The sequence below is a fragment of the Synchytrium microbalum genome (assembly GCF_006535985.1).
Source record: "Synchytrium microbalum strain JEL517 chromosome Unknown SmJEL517_scf0008, whole genome shotgun sequence".
NCBI lineage: Eukaryota > Fungi > Chytridiomycota > Chytridiomycetes > Synchytriales > Synchytriaceae > Synchytrium > Synchytrium microbalum.
This window is the reverse complement of record NW_022158357.1, coordinates 70,845-88,873: the sequence shown is the minus strand read 5'-3', so window position 1 is coordinate 88,873 and position 18,029 is coordinate 70,845. Positions and strand designations below refer to the sequence as shown.

Sequence of the window (18,029 nt, the reverse complement as noted above, 5' to 3'; positions counted from 1 at the left end):
CTTACATTACAGGCAAGTCTCGAATAGAGCGAAAGTTGACACACAAGTTTTGTTTTTTGATGAGCTTCAGACAAAGAGGACCAGTTGGACGAGAAACGACGGCCGATGCATGCTAATGCGGCCCGTTATTGGCTGGTGACATACTAAAATGCAGCGACAAGGATGGGGAGTGGCCTCAAAGACACTGTGCATCAAATCCGCTGTTTGATATTGCAGTCCCACGCTGTATCTGCAATGTCAACACAAATCCTCACATTTCCTACCAATTACACTAGGCTGCACGCTCGTCCATTCAAACAAGACCATCGCGTCTCTTTTCGTCGTCGGTACCTGTATCTGGACTCTTCAAGGACTATGTCAAGAACCTTGAATCCTCCGGAACTGTCAAGGAGATAACTCCTGCTGAATTGAGTGCCAAACTCACTGCAGACCCTGTGCATGGTGCCGCTAAAACTTTTCATCTAATAGACGTTCGGTAAGACACTCAACATTGTTTTCCAAACTCCTTGCCAACTGCTTCTTTCTAGTGAGCCATACGAATGGAATGAAGAGCACATTTCAGGTGCAACTTACATTGGAAAAGGCGTGTTAGAACGCGATATTGAAGGTGTCGTACCCGATGTATACGACGAGGTTGTTGTCTACTGCGCTGGGTATGTCAAAATTTTTTTGCTCATGTGCATGAAATAACTCCCTTTTCGGCATAAAACAGTGGGCTTCGCTCTGTCATAGCTGCTGATTCGCTTCAAAAACTCGGTTACAAGAACGTTGCAACGCTTCAGGTATGTTTCCAAACTCGAGATAATTGAAGCAGAGGGTTGTATCTCATCATCCTTCATCAACAGGGCGGCATAGGCAATTTCAAAACTCAAGGTACTTGAAGCAGACGGTTGCATTTCAGACATGTGTGCTCAAATAAGAAAACAGTCTAGCTTACCCATTTCTCGCGGTAGGATTCAACATTCAACAGAATTTCGCCATGTACTCTGACAAGGGAAAGCATTAAATCCTCCCTTGACAGGAAGCATGGGCTTTGGTTGGAAAGATCAACTGTTCAACTCATACTAGTTGACTAGAATATAACATGATCAAACGTGTGTGGTGCTGTTGCGCACGGTCTTAATCTTAAGTGCACGTTCTTAAGCGTCTATTAGCTCCGCAATAACTCGTTGCTGTTCTTTTTCTCTCCTCCGTTTGTTCTCTCTTGCCTTCAACCAAACCTTCATTGTCAAAAGTTTTTGCGTGAACCCAGTCCGAGCAGAGAGACACCGACCTATCGATAGGAAGGAGGATCTAATATCACTCCAGGGCCGCTGATAAAACCAAGTTTGTTTCTGTTTGAGCTTGTTCTCACCACTTTCGGAGCAAAGTGCGGCTGGTGAAGTATTGACAGCTCTCAAAGAGAAGAAAGCTACATCGTATAGAGGATATACCTAGCAGACAGCTGTAATCTATACCATGCCCGACTCTATCCCTGCTCCAAACAGTTCGTCTCTGCCTGCTCCCGAATCTACAATGATCCAACATCAGCAACAGCAACACGGTCAAGCAAGTGGTGGAGGTGCCTCCTCTAGTATTGCTTCTTCTCAACCACCACCTCTGGCTCCTACTTCAAATGAAGACAAGCTACGGTCGCAGCTGATTCTGGAACCATGTGGTGTAAGTTTGTCTTCTGCTGTGATCATGACTATCTGGAGTCGGCTCGGTGCTTTCTGCTGGCTCCTTATACCAAATTCCTGCATTGTGGACCTGTAGTTTGCGAAATGCGTTGATACAAACGTAATTTATCTGAAAACCTTTCTATCTTGATATCTCAGGTGTTGGATGCACTATCTGCGTCGCAGGCCGAAGCTATCGTTTCCACTGCTTCATCTTGGAAGGTCTTCAAGTCTGGATTTATACTAAGAAAGGACGCTCCGATATCCAGTCTACCTGCTAGACCCCCTCCAGTCCAAACTGAAAAACCACCCGTATGTATAGCATTCTCGAGGCTTGTTGGCCCAGCTAAACAAATATGCGAAGACTAACCGGAGTTTTTAATCAGGTCCCACCACCGAAACAACCACCAGTACCTTCTAAGAAATCTTTTGATTTGGATTCAGATGAAAGACCAAATCCCCCCGAAGATTGGACAATCATGTTTGCTGAAATCAGAGGCCCATATTTGATGTTTTACGAAATCGACACGGCTGTAAGTCCGGCTGGGCAGGTTCCCCCGCCTTATCTGCCGCCGTCACTATATAGTAAACCTGTGCCTCCTATACCTAAAGGGCCAAAGGTAAACCAGAATAACTTTGATTTGGGACAACTTGTCCCATACTTGAATGCTTTTGTCTGGGAATTATTCTTCTATTGACTGGAATTTTTTTTGCTAACTCGGTTTTCAAAAACAGTTTGCTTTGTTTAATGCGGCAAAGAAGAAGGAAGGTAGTGGTGGTGCACCACCTACAATTGGGAAATACGAAGATACCATGCTGACTTTGGCTGATCTCGTCGCTTCCCCAGTAAGTTTTCGGTTTATATCCTTGATATATTGTAAAGCTGCTGACATTTCTTTTTTCACATGACAAGCGATTTTTGGTTAATTACGTCGCCTTGCCCAATGTCAAAGCTGACATGATATCATATCGATCAAGCCCAACCACTGTAGATACTCATCTTATGCTGACTCTTCCTCAGAGTCTAGACAAGATTCGATTCGAACCTCTACAAGTAGAAGCTTCTCCTCTAACTGAATCATCACCTGTATCGTCCCTCGCTAATCTCAGAGCTTCTGAAAGCCAGATGGGCCAAGTCGTCCAATGGATGACTGCTGTACAATATGTAGCTGAAAAGGGGAGAAGCACTACTCCTATAGTAATAGTCAACAGTAAACCAACCATAGTACAGAATGACGGTGGTATACTCCCTCCTCCGAGAGGCTCATCCACCAAGATAACAGGCTCTCCTATAGCATCTCCCATTGTAACCCAAAATATTGTCGCTCCATTAGCTCCTCTGGTGCAATCAGGACATTATATTCCTTCAGAAGGTGATCATTTACAACCATTTGTCCGTGAATCATCTCTACAACCATCACGGGCCGCTGCTAGTCTACCACCGGCAATCCCACAAAGGGTGTCCCCTGGATTGCCTAGCAACATGATGGATCCATCATCCCCGACTACACCTACTTCGCCTACGTCGCACATGTCGTATGCATCAGTTTCACCAGGAGCAGTCAGTCCAAGCTCGTCAAATAACAAACCCAAGAACAAAATATTTAGTGGATTTAGTGGATTTGCTGGGTCTGGCTTTGGCAGAGTCCCTATTGATCCAACCACAGAAGAGAAGAAGATACGAGCTGCCGAAGAACGAGAACGGGAACGTAGAGCTGCAGAAGAACGAAAACGGGTAGCTGCCGAAATAAAAGCTATGGAAAAAGACGAGAAACGACTGAAGAAGAAGGAAAGCACTCGAGGCATAAGAGATGCAGCTGTTATATCGGCTGCTTCTAAGATGAGTGCAGGTGTATTGAATTCAGTACCAAACTTTTTCAGGATGGCTGGCGCCACTAGAAGAGATAATGCGAGAGACGACGATGGTTTTCGTGGCTCTGGTAGTTTACGGCGTATTGGACCTAAAAGAGATAGTCTTTTAGGTGCCAAGAATGGCATGGATTTAATGGATGGCGAAATCCCAGTTATTTTGAAGAAATGCATAAAACTAGTGGAAGAGATTGGTATTGATACCGAAGGGCTTTATCGTATATCTGGATCCGCCGCTACAGTAGATCGACTACGTAAACTGTTTGCTGCCGATCCCGAAGCCATTTATCTCCCTGCTCCGCCAGAGTATACCTCTCACGGGCAAGCCTTATTAGACGATGACTTAGGTGCGTCATCAGCATCTAAACAGGTTCATCGTAAAAGCTCACGGTCATCGTTGTCAGATATTCCACCATTAGAAAAGGAAGTGACTGGTAGAAGCAGGTCGCATACCAATCATAATATGGGTAGTAGTAAAAGCTTATACGATAATGATGTCCATGTTATTACTGGAGTCATAAAGTCATATCTACGGGATGGTATACCTACTCAAAGTGGTAGAAGGGAGCCTGTTTGTACATATGAGTTATACACTTCTCTTATTAATGCTACCCGTAAGTAGCAGTACTGACCATTCGTCAGTTGCAAATCTCAGCAGTATCTCACTTACCCCATTCGTCATCAATTAGGACTGGACGAATGGAGAGATCGCATGATTGCATATCAGGATTTGGTGCATGATCTCCCAGCATCCAACTTTGCTACACTTAAGTTTTTATGTGATCACTTGTCGTTGGTAGCTGCACATTCCGCTGCCAATCGTATGCCTGTAAAGAATCTCGCCATTGTATTTGGTCCAACATTAATACGTCCAGCTCCCGAAGACGAGACTATGGCTCGTATGATGACGGACATGGGTGGTCAATGCGCGGTAGTCGAAGCATTGATTGAGCAAGCTGAATGGATGTTTGGTCCTATTGAATATGAAGACGATGATGAAGAGGCTTTAATAACGGAAGATGGCACTGGTGCAGTTGAAACTGACGCCACTGCTATTGAAGAATATGCTGGTTCTGAAGGAGAACTCGCTCCGAATAATAATAAGCTTGGAGGAGAGTTGGGAGATTTAAAACAAGAATCATCTGGTAAGTTTAGGATTTGAAGCTAGTGGAATGTACAGCTGTCAATGTTAATCGAGGTTTTTGCTCTGGAGTTCTGGAAACTAATCTCAACCCCTAATCACTAATAGAAGCTTTAAAATCTGATGGAGTGCTGGACATTTCATCACATATACCTTCAGAAGGCACAGCCCAATAACAGTAATTTTGCTTAGTTAAAAACCAACACATGTATTTTCGTTGCTTTCAATATATACTGGGGTAGGAGAAATCATTTAACGCAAGAATCAGATTGAAGGAGCAATGTATGGTTGTTTTATTAACTACATTAGCGAAAGGAGCAAATTTATATGTTTTATGTTACATGTTTGTGTAGAAGCGAGGTGTTGTTGGTGGGGGAGGATGATAAGCATAGTCAGCCTCCGTCTGCATGCCTTCGCCTCCTTCACCCTCACCCTGTCGATTCCCAACTCTATCCACTGCCAACTTCAAATCATCCAGTTTGTCTGCTAGCCCCTTCAATGCATCAATTACAATACGTTCAGGTGGGATTGCACCAGTTGATTCGACCGTCATATAAAACTTGTTTGCTGTAGCATTATAATCGAATGGTTCATCAGGTTGCGGTTTACGTTCTTCAAAGTGTGGTGCGTTTGGGAATCGGTCTGGATCTGGAGCTGGCCAATCCACTTCGGGTGATTCTTCATACCAGTAGACGCTGTGACGGAGCTTATTCCATGGATCGTAGTCGAAGGATACGGCTCCACAGGGCGACCATTTTGAGTGTTCCTATAAAGATATCGTGGTTTGTTAGAAGGGCAAAAAGTAAGTTTGGAAACGTCTTGTAGAAATCAATCATCATTCTCTCCACAGCCCTTGTCGGATTAAGACTCTGGGCGTTGTTGTACTGATTGTCGTTGGGAAAAACGACGCTCCAAAACAGCGAGATGATGTGCAGACTTTCCTATAACATACCTTTCCAATTCCCTTTCGTGCGATACAAGTCAACCATATCTGCTGTCCCTTTTTCAGTTTGACTATACTAATTGGATCTTCACCAGCTCGCTTGGAAGGAGCTCCTCGTCCCTTTGGATCCCCCGTCCTCAAATCATCGCTAGTGACAATCATCGTATCTTTATCGCCCGTGTTGAAGGATACATTCAAAGTGAGGGTGATGCTGCACTGGTTGCAATATCCATCACACCCACAGTCTCTGTTTGGTTTGAGTTCGTGTACTGACTCTGAGTTTAATGGAATCATGCCGAGACGATGGGCAATGAATTCGTCTGAGAGGACTGTTGTGTTTACGATAAAGTTGACGAGGTCGATGGCGATGGTTGATACTTCGGCGATGCATGTACGTCTGATGGCATTTGCTAGAGCCAAGTCCGTCTTTGAGAGGACAAAGCGAATCGAGTTGTCGGTGTCTGTATCTACAATCTCTCGAATTTCTACTTGGGGCCTGCTGCCCAATCTAGACGGTTGATTGAAGTTAGTAGTTGTAAAATGTCGAGTAAAATATAGAGTGAGCTTTTTCCAAAGCAGAAGACTTGCCCCAAGTTTCCAGCCATTTCAATCTATCGTATACTATAGCAAGGACACACTCTCCTTCTTGTAATGGTTGCTTTACGCCTAGTCGTCGAACAAACTTGAAAAGATTGATTTTTTGGAGATGTTTGCGCTTTGGTGTCAACGAAGAAGCAACACGTCAGATCTAGTAACTGCTTCAACCCTTAATATGGTATGTATGATTTACGCGTTTGCCTGCTCATTTTACGATGTTATTGCAGTCAGATTCATGTGGCCTCGTTGTACGGGCTATGGAGTTGTCGTCAGAATTTCCTCACTCGCAAGCGACCTCCTGGAGCGCAGCGGCTTCCATATCAAGGTCGATATTCTGTATTCGCACTCCATTCAACAATTATGGAGGTCAACGCCTCCGAGTTTTCTTAAATTCTTAGTTCTAACGAGAGGCGCAAGACTCGCAAGCGTGTCTGATATGTAATCTACTAATGAGGTATATTGCCGTGCAATTCGACATTACTATTAACAAATTGGCAGGAGCCATACTATTTGCACCAGAGCCTAACACTTGGCAGTTATAACCGTGCTGTTTGCACCACAGCCTCCCGTGTTGCATCCTTGGAATTTATACAATCTGGTCTGCCCCGCCGGGCACGACACAGGATCCGTAAATAGCGTGCTTCCTGGTGGCAGTGTGTCCACGACATTCTTTCCAATGAGAGTCCAGCTCGTGACATTAGATGGTGGTGCCGAGAAGACTTTGTAGTATTGTGCAAGGACACTGCCTTGCCATCGCAGGGTTTTGCTTGTTATTCCTGATATTATCCCAGGAGCCGATGGTAGTGGCAGGCTGAGAGTCTTTCCCATTATGGAGGCCGCATATTGCATGATATTGCTACAGACGAATCCTTCGTCAAAGGTCGAGATGCTTGATGTGAACCCAGGGAAGTGGTCTAGAAGAATCAAGGAGTATATGAGTTCGAATACGTCGAAACTCTCGATACATCCAACGTGACAAAGATGGACAATTCAGCTTACAATCCGTGAAGGGGGACGGATACTCGTAATGTTGATACCAGCCACCCGATACATGATGGGAAACTGGAACGGAAGTTTGTGTGGTTAACAACAATTCTCGCAAGAAAAGCCAAAGGAATCTTACCCAAACTCCATAGAAGCACACCAGCCACTCCTGGTGTGTTTTGAACCGAGGTCAAAAATGTGGAAATCCACGATGATGTAACCGAGCCAGTCCTGTTAAAGTTCAAAGTGTTTTTAGAAATCGTCAATCAACTACGACATCAAATTCACCATACCAAATGGCCCATTCGTCAACTATCAGTGGCTTGTTGACAGACTTTGTGTATGCTACATCTTGCGCAATGCGAGCTGGGAAATCAGACTGACTCTGCACTGCATAATAGTGATTGCTCCTGAAGCGAGAGAGATCATTAGCGTTTTTATAACTAAGAAGCAACAGGCTTGTAGTCTTACATTATATCGATACAAGGGTTGCTGAGCACGCCTTGCACTTTCAGATACTCCCACTTTGTGGATCCACCATAGTAACCTCCGTTATTGTATGAGCCATCCATGATGAGATGGTTTGGCTGAAATTGTTTGGTGAGCATTGTTTGCTTGTGGCCACAAACAACGTGGAATCAATACATACATCGATTGTTTTGATAAACTGAGCTATTGTTTGTGCCCATGTAGGATCGTAAACGTCAGACCTAAAAGCCGAATGTTGGTGAATATTACCACTCAAAGTCTGTGAAATCCAGCTGAAGGTGCAAAGAAAAAACATACCATCCACCCCCTTCGTTCAAAAGTTCCCACGCTAATGTTGACAAAGTCGAAATGTTAGTGAGTCGGCATTTTCAAAGTGTGTGCCCTGAACCAAAGAATCACCTAATATCGTGGGGTCGTCCTGTGTAAAAAGTGACCGGCAGTTAGTAACGGCAATCCCAACAAGGATCCATCTTCACTTTATTACCTTATACGCTACTCCGGTGACAGTGTTGACGCGATGAAGTATGTAATATAGGAAATCTTCAAAGTCCTGAATGACTTGTCGATTGGTATAAAAGTCAACTCTATTTGCGTTTGCAACTCGATGAGCTGACGGAAAAAAAACGTGAGAATTGGAGGGTCCAAAGTTTTACGAAAAAGCAACTTACAAGCAAAAGCTCTCATGCCCCCTCTCCACCACTATCAGATGAGCATAATATGTGAGTGCTTCTTGCTTTGTTCGCATGTTGGTTGTGTTGATGAACGTACCCAGTAGTCTATTATGGGGAATATCAAGTGCACTCCGTACTTTGATGCGAGAGCGATCGCACGATCCATGCTTTGGAAGTAAGTTTCCCTAAGAAATTACTTAACTTGAGGTAATGCTCAAATATGAAGATGAAATCAAACTCACGAGTACAGTCCTGGAGCCTTGTACCTGAAGTATGGTTCTATGTAAGTGACCCATTCAAATATTGAAGAACAACTTTCCTAAAACTTACGCAAAGTAGTCGTTTTGAGCGCCGTTGCATCCACCATTATTGGGATCCTGTAGCAAACACAACGAAAACATAAGAACTAATTGAGAAAACGTACATTACAACTAGTACGAACCCAGATAGAGAACGTGTAAGCTCTAATCACGGCCCCTCCGAAACCAGCTACAGTCGCTATTCCGTCTTCAACCTCCCATGCGTCGGGCCAACCCATATATGCTGCAGGGCCTTCCCCTTGACAGTATCCACCACCGTTTGTGGAATACACATCTAAATGGGGTTTCCAGATCGTTGTTAAGCACAAATGAATCGCGTCAAGCAGAGTAAAAACGTACCAACAGATTGAACAATATCCTGATAATTTACAGAAACAAATCTGAATGGCTGGCCATTCTTGAAGAGTTTTGTGCCATCGATTGTCGTATCACGATAAACCCAATTCGCTCCCGGCGAAATTGTCCTACATCCGCAAATATTGGCACACGCAGGGGTGTAAGTTTTGAGGGGCTATGTTGAAAAAAGTACATCAGAATTTTGAGTATACTAGTGAAATAATCAAAAAAGTGTATACCGTGAGACTGAAAACACCGTTCGAGCAGATATAGTTGGTATATTGGGTACTTCCACTTGCGATGCAGTAACCTTGATATTGTCCTGACGGAACAGGGCATTTTGGAGTCGGACATTGCCATCCTTGTAGCGACCTAAAATTGATTGGATATAGCTTAAATATTGATATAGGTGTAGCAAACTTTCGAAGCCCGAAGTTCTCACCAAGTCCATCCAAATGTGTTTACTTGGCCTGGCGAATAACATACACCATTATAAAGTACGTTGTTGACAGAGCCACAAACTGGAGAAGGTGCTGCTGATGGAGCTGCAGAGGGAGCTATTATTTTTGCTGCAATCGTTACTGATGGAGTAATAAAAGTTGAAAAGGCTGGAGATTGTGCAGTCGTTGTGGGTGATGATAAAACGAAGGAAGAGGCCTCTGCTGATGGTGTCATAGTCGTTGTTGGACCTTCTGATGGTGTAATCTGTTTAGATGGGTCAAGGGATGGGTCTAAAGTCGTTGACAGTGCTGTTGATGCGAGTGCGGAAGGAATGATAGTCGTTGATGGTGCTGCCGATGGGAGTACAGATGAAATGATAGTTTTTGACGGTGCTGCCGATGCGAATATACTCGGGATTACCGTAGAGGAAGGCAAGGTGGAGGGTATTATACTGGATAAAATGACAGTGGTGGTCAAGGGTGCTGGTGACAATGCCGCTGATGAGACTGTTGTTGTAGCAGCAGCGACGAGCCGGTTACTTGTTGTAACATTCGTGAGCACTCCGTTGGAACAACTGTAGTTAGCTGCACTCATTCCACTTGAAAAACAATATCCCCCTAAATTTCCATCTGGAATAGGACAGCTTGGAGCATTGCAAGTCCATCCAGAAGTCGTCCACGTCCAGCCAATTGTGTTTACATCGCCTGGTTTGTAACATACGCCAAAGTACAAGACCTGAAAATGGCGATGATCCATAAATAACCGAAACCATTCCCTAAGTAGACAGCACAATACTCACGTTTTGCTGGCTCCCACAAGGATATGTTGGTGATGGTTGAACGCTTACAGCTGGTTTAGCAGAAGCACCCTAGTGCCAAACAGTGAGTCAGCCATACCTCTAGTGAATTGTTGACAGCGCCTACTCACTGGGCTTGCTTTAACTGGAGAGGGCGCGACAGACGGTGCGGCAGATGGTTGTACTACAGCTGCCTTGACTACTACAGGGCTGGCTGCAGGACCAATGTTTCCACATAGGCCGTCTGAAACCGACAAAAAAATTAAGGCTCTAAGAGAACCGGCCACGTAACGAAAGTTGACTTACAACCAGCTTGACACCCTGTACCACACCAGCTTGATCCAATGCCACTGAATTGTTGAGAAAACGTCAAGAATTTGCCTCAACTCCAAACTGCGCGTAGACGGATCGCATACCACCAACCGTAAACTATTGTCGGTGTTGAAGGCTGCAATTAGAGCGAGTTAAGGAAACACAAGGAAAACCATATTTCAGCTTACCAGAGCAACAAGGATAAGTTCCTGCTACATCACACTTCGCGCTAACAGATGCACCTGAAGAAATTGGAAGCGTTTTTCAAGTCAGACCACAAGGACATTCCGAAAAGCAATTATTTCGAAGAAATTTGGTATACAAACATACCGCACTGGCTATTTGTTGTGAGTTTGATTACAGGCGCAGATGATGCTTTAACAGGTGATGGCAAGACAGGAGAAGGCTTGACCGGAGATGCTAGCACTGGAGAGGCCTTGACTGGCGAAGCTTGCACGGGAGACGCCGCGACAACGATCTTTGCCTAAAGTGATAAAAGATTGTGTTTGAGGATTTTTATCCAGTACTGCAAGTTTCGATTTCCCCTACCGTTCCAGTACATATTCCATAGCTGGGCTGGCAGCCAGTTGCACACCACCTATTGTACAGAGACACTGTTAGTTAAAGTGCTCGGGAAGAGGTGATCTGTTGCTATCTAAAACCCTTACGCGTCGGTTGATCCACACCAACCGTATGCACTATAAACGAGGTAAATTTTACATTAAACTTCAATTCACAATTCATGTCTCAACACCACCGACACAGCTCCTTGTATCTCTTTTGTGAGATCTAGTGCTGCGTCATGCGAAGGTCCGAGTGCGTTTTCCAAAGAGCCGAAAAAAGGCGAACAGGGAATTGTACATGCCTGCAACATAGTCCAGACGTGCATTTGCCAAATGCTCCACCGCATCTATAGAATTGGAGTTGTGTGAACCACTGTGTGTTCCATTCAGGTGGGCAAGACTCCGCGAAAGCGATGATACATACTGCTGCGATCTTGCGGTTTGAATCAAACCGAAAATGGCTAGAAAGCACAATAACAGCCTGGTCAACATGGTGCTTCATGTGCTGAAAAGTGTTTGTCGCGAAGGAATTGTTGGTAGGCTCAAAAACGGTATGGTCCTTGGCTTTGCTTTTTTCCATCTTCACCCCTTCCACCGCTCGAAAGGTCACAGCCTGGTTTACGATAAGAGACTCATTCTCTTTGAACAGGAAAGAGTTTTCCTTCAATTGTAATTTGCAAGCTATGCACAAGGTCGTGTAAAATATATATGTATCTTAAAAAGTTGTACATTTGATTACATTTATGTTCGTAAGTGAATGTTGATGACTGCTGGAGCACCTGGCGTTATGAGACTCGTAATAACTAGTGGCTCTGTTGGATGAAACAAGAATTGTACATATCGTCTAAAAAATGTAGAGGATTTGATCAATGTTGGTCATATTGGAACAAACATGTCGCAACACGAACTCACTTCTGCATTGCACGAGCTGGAGGTTGAGGAGCTCCAAAAGGTGCAGGTAGTGGATCTATTCGGAATTTGAATACCCCAGTAGCACGAGAGAAAAACTTGACTGGGAATTCCGACAAAAGACGCGTCCTAATATTTTCAAGTTTTAGAGGTATGAGTTGCATTCCGAATTGCAGCATATGTAAATGGCCTACCTGTCATTGTTGTTTATGACCTTCTCATCATAACTAAACAATCCTTGGTCAAAGTAGGGCGTCTCGAGAAAGCTTTGGGCGTTGACAGGTAGTTGTGACACTATACGTTTGATGGCTTGAGCAGCACCACCATTTCTAGCTTTACGGACAGCATACATGTGGCGTCGGACCGTGTCACGAGCATAGTCATTGTTTGCCATTGATGTGACAAACTGTAAAGGATCAGAGAAGGGCATTCCTCGTAGACTGTCCCATGATTCCATCTCGCGTAAAAGAAATTCAGAAGCATTGTCAAGTACACCAATGACTTCAGTGGTCAATAAAGAGTATACGACAAAAAACGAGCTTGAGGCTGTAGTGGGCTCCGGGTTCTTCCCGACAACCTGCTCCAGGTTGCCCATTTTGATCATGAGGTGATGTTGGTCGATAAATTGAACCCTCCACATGACAAGAGTAGCAAAGTATGGATAAGTCAAATAGAAATTCCTTATGCCTCTACAAAAGACAATTTTAAGAGAGGGATAGCAGTTGTTGAGAGAAAAGCAAACGTACGCGTCATTCCCACTTGATACGGCACGACGATACAAGAATGTCAATATTCGTTGCTTTAGACCACTCAACGGTATGCTCTCCTACATGGCAAATAGAACAACGAGTGAGAAAAAAGAGGCAACAAATAAAATGAGCTATAGAGATAGATGAATCTACGTACATCATCAACTTCCATCAGCTGCTCGGTATTAAAAGTAGCTCGAGGAGGAGGTTGCTGTCTCGGAGGTGGACGTGTTGAGAGAAGAGCGGGAACTAATTGAGCAGTCACATCAGGCTGTTCTGGAGGCCGAAAGACTCTTTGGCCGATTAATCTTCGATTCGAATTGAGTCCAGTATACACGTAATCAGGCTCCCAATCCATGGAAGTCGTGTTGGCTGGTGTTGATCTATTGTTTGGATTTGCTATAGGCGGATTGACCCTTATTCGTTGACGGTATTGTTCTTCAGCATCAGTGGCTCGAGACAATATCAAAGCGTCATCCTCATAATTGAACCATCCGACTGTTCGAAGCTCTACAAACTTTCCAGTTTCCTGTATAACTTCAGGGTTAGTGAAGGTGTCAAATGTGATGTGATGATGTGGCAGAATACCTTAATTTCTAAAATGTAAACACTTTGATGCTGTACAGAGGCTATACACATATGATTACGGAGCATATGAACACCAGCATGGTTTGATAAAAAGATGTAGTCGTTTCGATATATCTTGCGATCTAGTATCTTTGTAGAAAAGGAATGATCAAGAAGATTAGTGCGACAGCTTTAAATGCAGCAATTTGATGGATTTCAAATCATACTTGACCAGTCTCGATATCTAACAGCCAGAATGTCACATCATCCAACGAGCTTATCGACCGAATTGAGTGTGGATAACGTCGTGCATGTTCGGGCTGACCTGATGACGGAACGGCCGATGACAAGATCATCTATATAGCAATCAACATCAACAATTAATTGTGACAATGACGGACAATCAAGTACTGAAACTCTACCTGAGTCTTGTTGACGGTAAACAGACAAAAATCTTTACACAACAATTCCGAGCCCGAAGTCAAGACCTTTTCGTAAACAAACGTAAACATGCGGTCCCATACGACAGTTGACGTCGCAGCCTCATCCAAGTCAACTGATCGTTTTGGTGGACCTTCGTAGCGATACAAGGTAATTGCGTGTTGGTGCTTGGAGAATGTGATAAGATACTAGAGAAAGGAGAACGAGAGTCGTTACCAGAGTTGATGGAATTGGTTTTGACACGTAAACAAGGCCAAATGTTGGTTTAATTGGGCAAACTCTTGACAAAGATTAGAAAACAAGATGTCTCACCCAAATCACATTCAGAATCGCCATGCAAACAAGAGAATCCAAGCTTACCTGTCCATCTGGAGTGAATCTCCTGAATGTTAAGGGTGGCAAGTTTATATTGTGAATAGTCTTGTTTGGAACAATGCTGGTGTATGCTCGACGTTGTCGCAACAAGTTGGTGCATGGTCTGGACCGATGATACTCGCGGTCTCGTAGCAGCAAGGCAATGTTCTCTGTGCGCTCTGTTGCCTCCATTTCCTAATCCTGTTTTTCTCTTACATTGGCCTTGGGAGCCTGGCCTTCAACTTTGCTATGTTTTGAAGTTTCCAAGTTTTGATCAGACCAACGGTTCATTTGCAGCGCCATTGATTGGATAGACACTAGACATTTATTCCAATAGCTCATAGACGCTAACTTCGCGTTAAGTCGGTTTGATATGAGAAGTTTTTCTTGTTTTTAAAGATTCTTTTAAGATACGTTAACGGGAATTAAATCGCTGTATTATTACGGTATTAGTGCGATTTTTAAAGCATCAGTACTCAAACGTCACAGTGTCTAAACCGTGTATCCCTCAATAATTCTGTGGACGACTTCCGAAGCCTCCTTGTAAACCGACGCAATCGACTGCGATGCGTCGATTGTAACGAATGGAATGACGTCCTTTTTGCTTTCATAAAATTCAACTACTGGTACCGTTTCTTTTTCAAACGTAGCGAGCCTCTTGGAGATGGTAGCTTCATTGTCATCGGCTCGTCCTGATGTTTTGCCCCTTTCAAGTAGCCTTGATGTCATGGTAGCATTATCCAAGTGAAGACTGAGAACCAAGGTAGGAGGAGAAATCACTTTTTCAAACTCTGTTGCCTGTTGTACTTCTCTTGGATAACCATCTATGTGCAAGATATTTAGTATGTCGACTTAGTGCAACGTCAAAGAGCGACGTACCGACGAGAACACCCTTGTACTCAGAAGATCCAGCAATCGACTTGATTTTGGCTTCCAGCAAGCCCATAACTACAGACATTGGAACTAGAGATCCTGATGTGAAACATTCGGTAATTTGTGTAGCAAGCTCTGACGTGGGTCGTTCCTTGACTTCATCTCGTAGCAAATCACCCGTGGATAAATGAAGTAGACTAAAGTCGACCTTCAGCCCATCACAAACCGTCCCCTGAACAAAGGCTGTTAGCAGCTGGGTCTATAAGGAAACTCACAAATTTGTAATTGTACGAACTTTGCCTATGAAGTAAATGGTTAGCAAAAATGTTTATCTCCTTAGAGGTCAAAACGATGTTCAGCACAAACCTGCTCCTGGTCCTCCCAGAACAAATATGATCTTGGGACTTTCCGGTGCTACAGGGGCAACCTGCAAAAAAAGTCGTCAAGACATATTGACCGACGTCAAAATCGATTCTTGACATTACATACCTCTTTCGATGGCTCGTCAACAACAGCAGGCACTGCAACAGCTGCGACCTAAATCTGAAATGTAAGAAAAGCGCCAACCTCAATCAAACTTCAATTGTAAAACTACCGTAGCGTGAGGTGCTGAAGCACCCCAATCAAATGAGCCACGTTCTATGGCATGAAGAGTATCTTCGTGTTGATGCTCAGCTTGGTCATCTGTGGGTGATCTATTTTTAGAGACAATTTGATAACGTTGGTTAGAACTTAGATACCAGTACTGTAAAGAATGGTAAACGAAGTCAAAGCTTTTCAGAAAATCCTTTAATTACCTATAATCGTGGACATCCACCGCGGGCTCTTCTGCAACTGGTTCAGCAGCGACAGCAGCTGGTTCTGACGTAAGTTCAGCTGCTTCAGAAGCGGGTTCTGTGATTTCTTTTTCGGCTTCTGCAGCGGGAGCAGATTCGGCCTGAGACAGAGTGGATTAGCAGATCGACTTTTGACAAACTCCATGCAAAAACTTCAAAATTAAGTGTAATACCTCAGCAGCTACCGCAGCAACACCTGCGACACCAACCACACCGGCACCTACAGCGGCAACTGTAGCTATTGGCGCCGACGCTCCTAAAAACATTTTGGATTTTTTAGTTCCTTTAGTTTAGCGATGAACTTCTGTTGTAACTTGAATTTATTACCCCAACTGAAAGTTCCAGACGCCAAGGAACGGAAAGTCTCAGCATTGTCAACAGTTGGTGAGGCGGGACGATAATCATTAGCCAAGATTTCTGCGTCAACACCATGAGGCTGTGCATTTTGCTCCTCCATCATGTCTGTGAGAGATCTTTGTACGAAAGCTGGTTTGTCTTCCACGACTGCAGGTTCTTCGCTGGCCTTCACAGGGACATCCGTTGGGATGAAGGTAATAGCTGAAAGTGGGGCTGTTGATGCAGTGGGTTCAGCTGCACCTAAAACCAGATTGCGATATAAACTTCCTGCATCAAAGAGACATTTTCCTGTCATATTTAGCTCACCCCATGTAAAGCCACCGGTTGAGAGCGTTGCAAGAGAATGATCTCGGTCAGATGCCTCTTGAACTGCAGGTCGGTAATCTGACGCCAACGTTGTGGTACTGGTGGTAGGCTCAACAACAGACTATGTTTTATTGAAAAGCGTTGGTCAGCAAGAGCTCAGTATAGAAGAAAATCCTTTCTTGAAAGTTACCTCGGACGTGACAACTGTCTCTTCAACCTTGGCAACTTCCTCAACGGGAGCGGCTTGTTCGATGACTCCTGACTCGACAACTGGTTCAACTGGAGCAACTGCTTCTTCAGCCTCGCCAACTGGTTCGACTGGAGTAGCCACTTCCTCAGCCTCGACAGCTGGTTCGATTGGAGCAGCTACCTCCTCCACGGCGGCGGTTTTTTCGATAGTTTTTTCTTCGACAAAAGGTTCAACTGGAGCAGTTTCAGCAGCAGGGGTAGGTTCCGCAGTGGCCTAGAATCAATGTTGTAGTTCCAGATACACGCTGAAGAACGATAACAGGACTATACACGTACCGATTCGTGATGACTCAAAACGCTAGCGATTCCAGCACCAGCTGCAGCTACACTTCCAATACCAACAGCGCCAGCAATACCAGCGATGGCGCCAGTGCTCAAACCATGTTCAGCCTGTAGAACGACGTTTGAGAAACGATCTAAGCGATGTAGCAAATTCAGTGGTTGACTTACAGTAGGAGCTTCTTTTTCAACAGCCTTCTCTTCGACTACTGGGGGGGCGGCTGCTTCTTCAACTGGAGCAGCGACTTCCTCGCCTGGAGCAGCTACTGGCTCTTCGACTGTGGCTTCTACGGGAGCAGCTTCGTCAACAGCCTTTTCCTCCACTTCAGGAGCAGCAGCCTCTATTGGAGCAGCAGATTCTTCTACTGGGGCAGCCGCCTCCTCAACGGGAGCAGCAGTTTCTTCCTGTGGTGGAGCGATTGGGTTGCGTATCAGTTTAGGTTTGAAAAGTGATAAGAAGGGCGATAAATCAAGATGCGTACTTCAGGATCATCTGCGATTGAAGCGAATGGATTTGGAGCGGGTTTGTCGTCAGCGAGGATATGATGTTGGTCAACAATATGATGTTGGTTCACAACATGGGTTGTCTACAGTGCTGTTGTTAGCCAGCTGCTTTGTTGGAATGAACGGGGCACAAGGAATCAAGCATACATGTTCGAAATCTTTTGTTGGGGAATCTTGTAAAGTGGTCGCTTGCTGCACAATTGGTTCCTGAGGCAACAAAAACAAGACACAAAAGGGAGTCAACCACCACGATTTTTGATGTGGGTGTTTTTCAAGAGAGGTACACGTAGATGAAATTGAATACATACTTGAAGTGCGGGTTCCACCACCTTTTCAGCCTCGACATCGGGGGATGTGACAGCAACGTTGGAAATTGCTGGTTCGTCTAGTTTTTTAGCTTGTTCAGCAATCGGCTTAGAGTCTAGACCAGGAATTGGAGCGTCTTCAGCTACTGAACAGCAAGCACCCATTTTCCAGCAAATAAT

At 44.5% G+C, this 18,029-nt stretch overlaps 5 protein-coding genes across 5 annotated transcripts; 2 read left to right on the top strand and 3 right to left on the bottom strand.

Moving 5' to 3' along the window:
• Positions 1–148: 148 nt before the first annotated feature.
• Positions 149–1,006, top strand: SmJEL517_g02051 (uncharacterized protein; the record flags this gene model as incomplete). The annotated part of the gene is made up of 6 exons (XM_031167979.1): positions 149–202; positions 276–475; positions 528–653; positions 713–782; positions 846–873; positions 954–1,006. The coding sequence occupies 6 exons, from the start codon at positions 149–151 to the stop codon at positions 1,004–1,006; spliced, it is 531 nt and encodes a 176-aa protein (XP_031025942.1).
• Positions 1,007–1,458: 452 nt separating this feature from the next.
• SmJEL517_g02050 (uncharacterized protein) lies at positions 1,459–4,844 on the top strand (the record flags this gene model as incomplete). The annotated part of the gene is made up of 7 exons (XM_031167978.1): positions 1,459–1,659; positions 1,818–1,970; positions 2,045–2,278; positions 2,394–2,504; positions 2,572–4,141; positions 4,217–4,672; positions 4,777–4,844. 7 exons carry the CDS (start codon positions 1,459–1,461, stop codon positions 4,842–4,844), a joined length of 2,793 nt encoding a protein of 930 aa, XP_031025941.1.
• A 161-nt stretch (positions 4,845–5,005) lies between these two features.
• SmJEL517_g02049 (DNA-directed RNA polymerase) lies at positions 5,006–11,301 on the bottom strand (the record flags this gene model as incomplete). Its single annotated transcript, XM_031167977.1, has 25 exons — positions 5,006–5,434; positions 5,621–6,119; positions 6,738–7,122; positions 7,208–7,270; positions 7,332–7,423; positions 7,486–7,602; positions 7,664–7,779; positions 7,842–7,902; positions 7,979–8,009; positions 8,081–8,099; positions 8,166–8,290; positions 8,350–8,380; positions 8,450–8,537; positions 8,595–8,618; positions 8,683–8,729; positions 8,795–8,946; positions 9,012–9,183; positions 9,248–9,380; positions 9,451–10,184; positions 10,249–10,317; positions 10,377–10,489; positions 10,746–10,799; positions 10,888–11,041; positions 11,118–11,155; positions 11,226–11,301. 25 exons carry the CDS (start codon positions 11,299–11,301, stop codon positions 5,006–5,008), a joined length of 3,822 nt encoding a protein of 1,273 aa, XP_031026025.1.
• A 560-nt stretch (positions 11,302–11,861) lies between these two features.
• On the bottom strand, positions 11,862–14,332 carry SmJEL517_g02048 (uncharacterized protein; the record flags this gene model as incomplete). Its single annotated transcript, XM_031167976.1, has 9 exons — positions 11,862–11,964; positions 12,033–12,158; positions 12,224–12,718; positions 12,776–12,855; positions 12,936–13,307; positions 13,367–13,495; positions 13,573–13,701; positions 13,768–13,974; positions 14,147–14,332. The coding sequence occupies 9 exons, from the start codon at positions 14,330–14,332 to the stop codon at positions 11,862–11,864; spliced, it is 1,827 nt and encodes a 608-aa protein (XP_031026026.1).
• A 300-nt stretch (positions 14,333–14,632) lies between these two features.
• On the bottom strand, positions 14,633–18,014 carry SmJEL517_g02047 (adenylate kinase; the record flags this gene model as incomplete). The annotated part of the gene is made up of 16 exons (XM_031167975.1): positions 14,633–14,964; positions 15,020–15,210; positions 15,289–15,313; positions 15,380–15,440; positions 15,503–15,550; positions 15,609–15,708; positions 15,811–15,950; positions 16,023–16,105; positions 16,177–16,446; positions 16,513–16,633; positions 16,703–16,975; positions 17,038–17,151; positions 17,212–17,445; positions 17,523–17,627; positions 17,692–17,751; positions 17,853–18,014. The coding sequence occupies 16 exons, from the start codon at positions 18,012–18,014 to the stop codon at positions 14,633–14,635; spliced, it is 2,319 nt and encodes a 772-aa protein (XP_031026029.1).
• Positions 18,015–18,029: the final 15 nt, after the last annotated feature.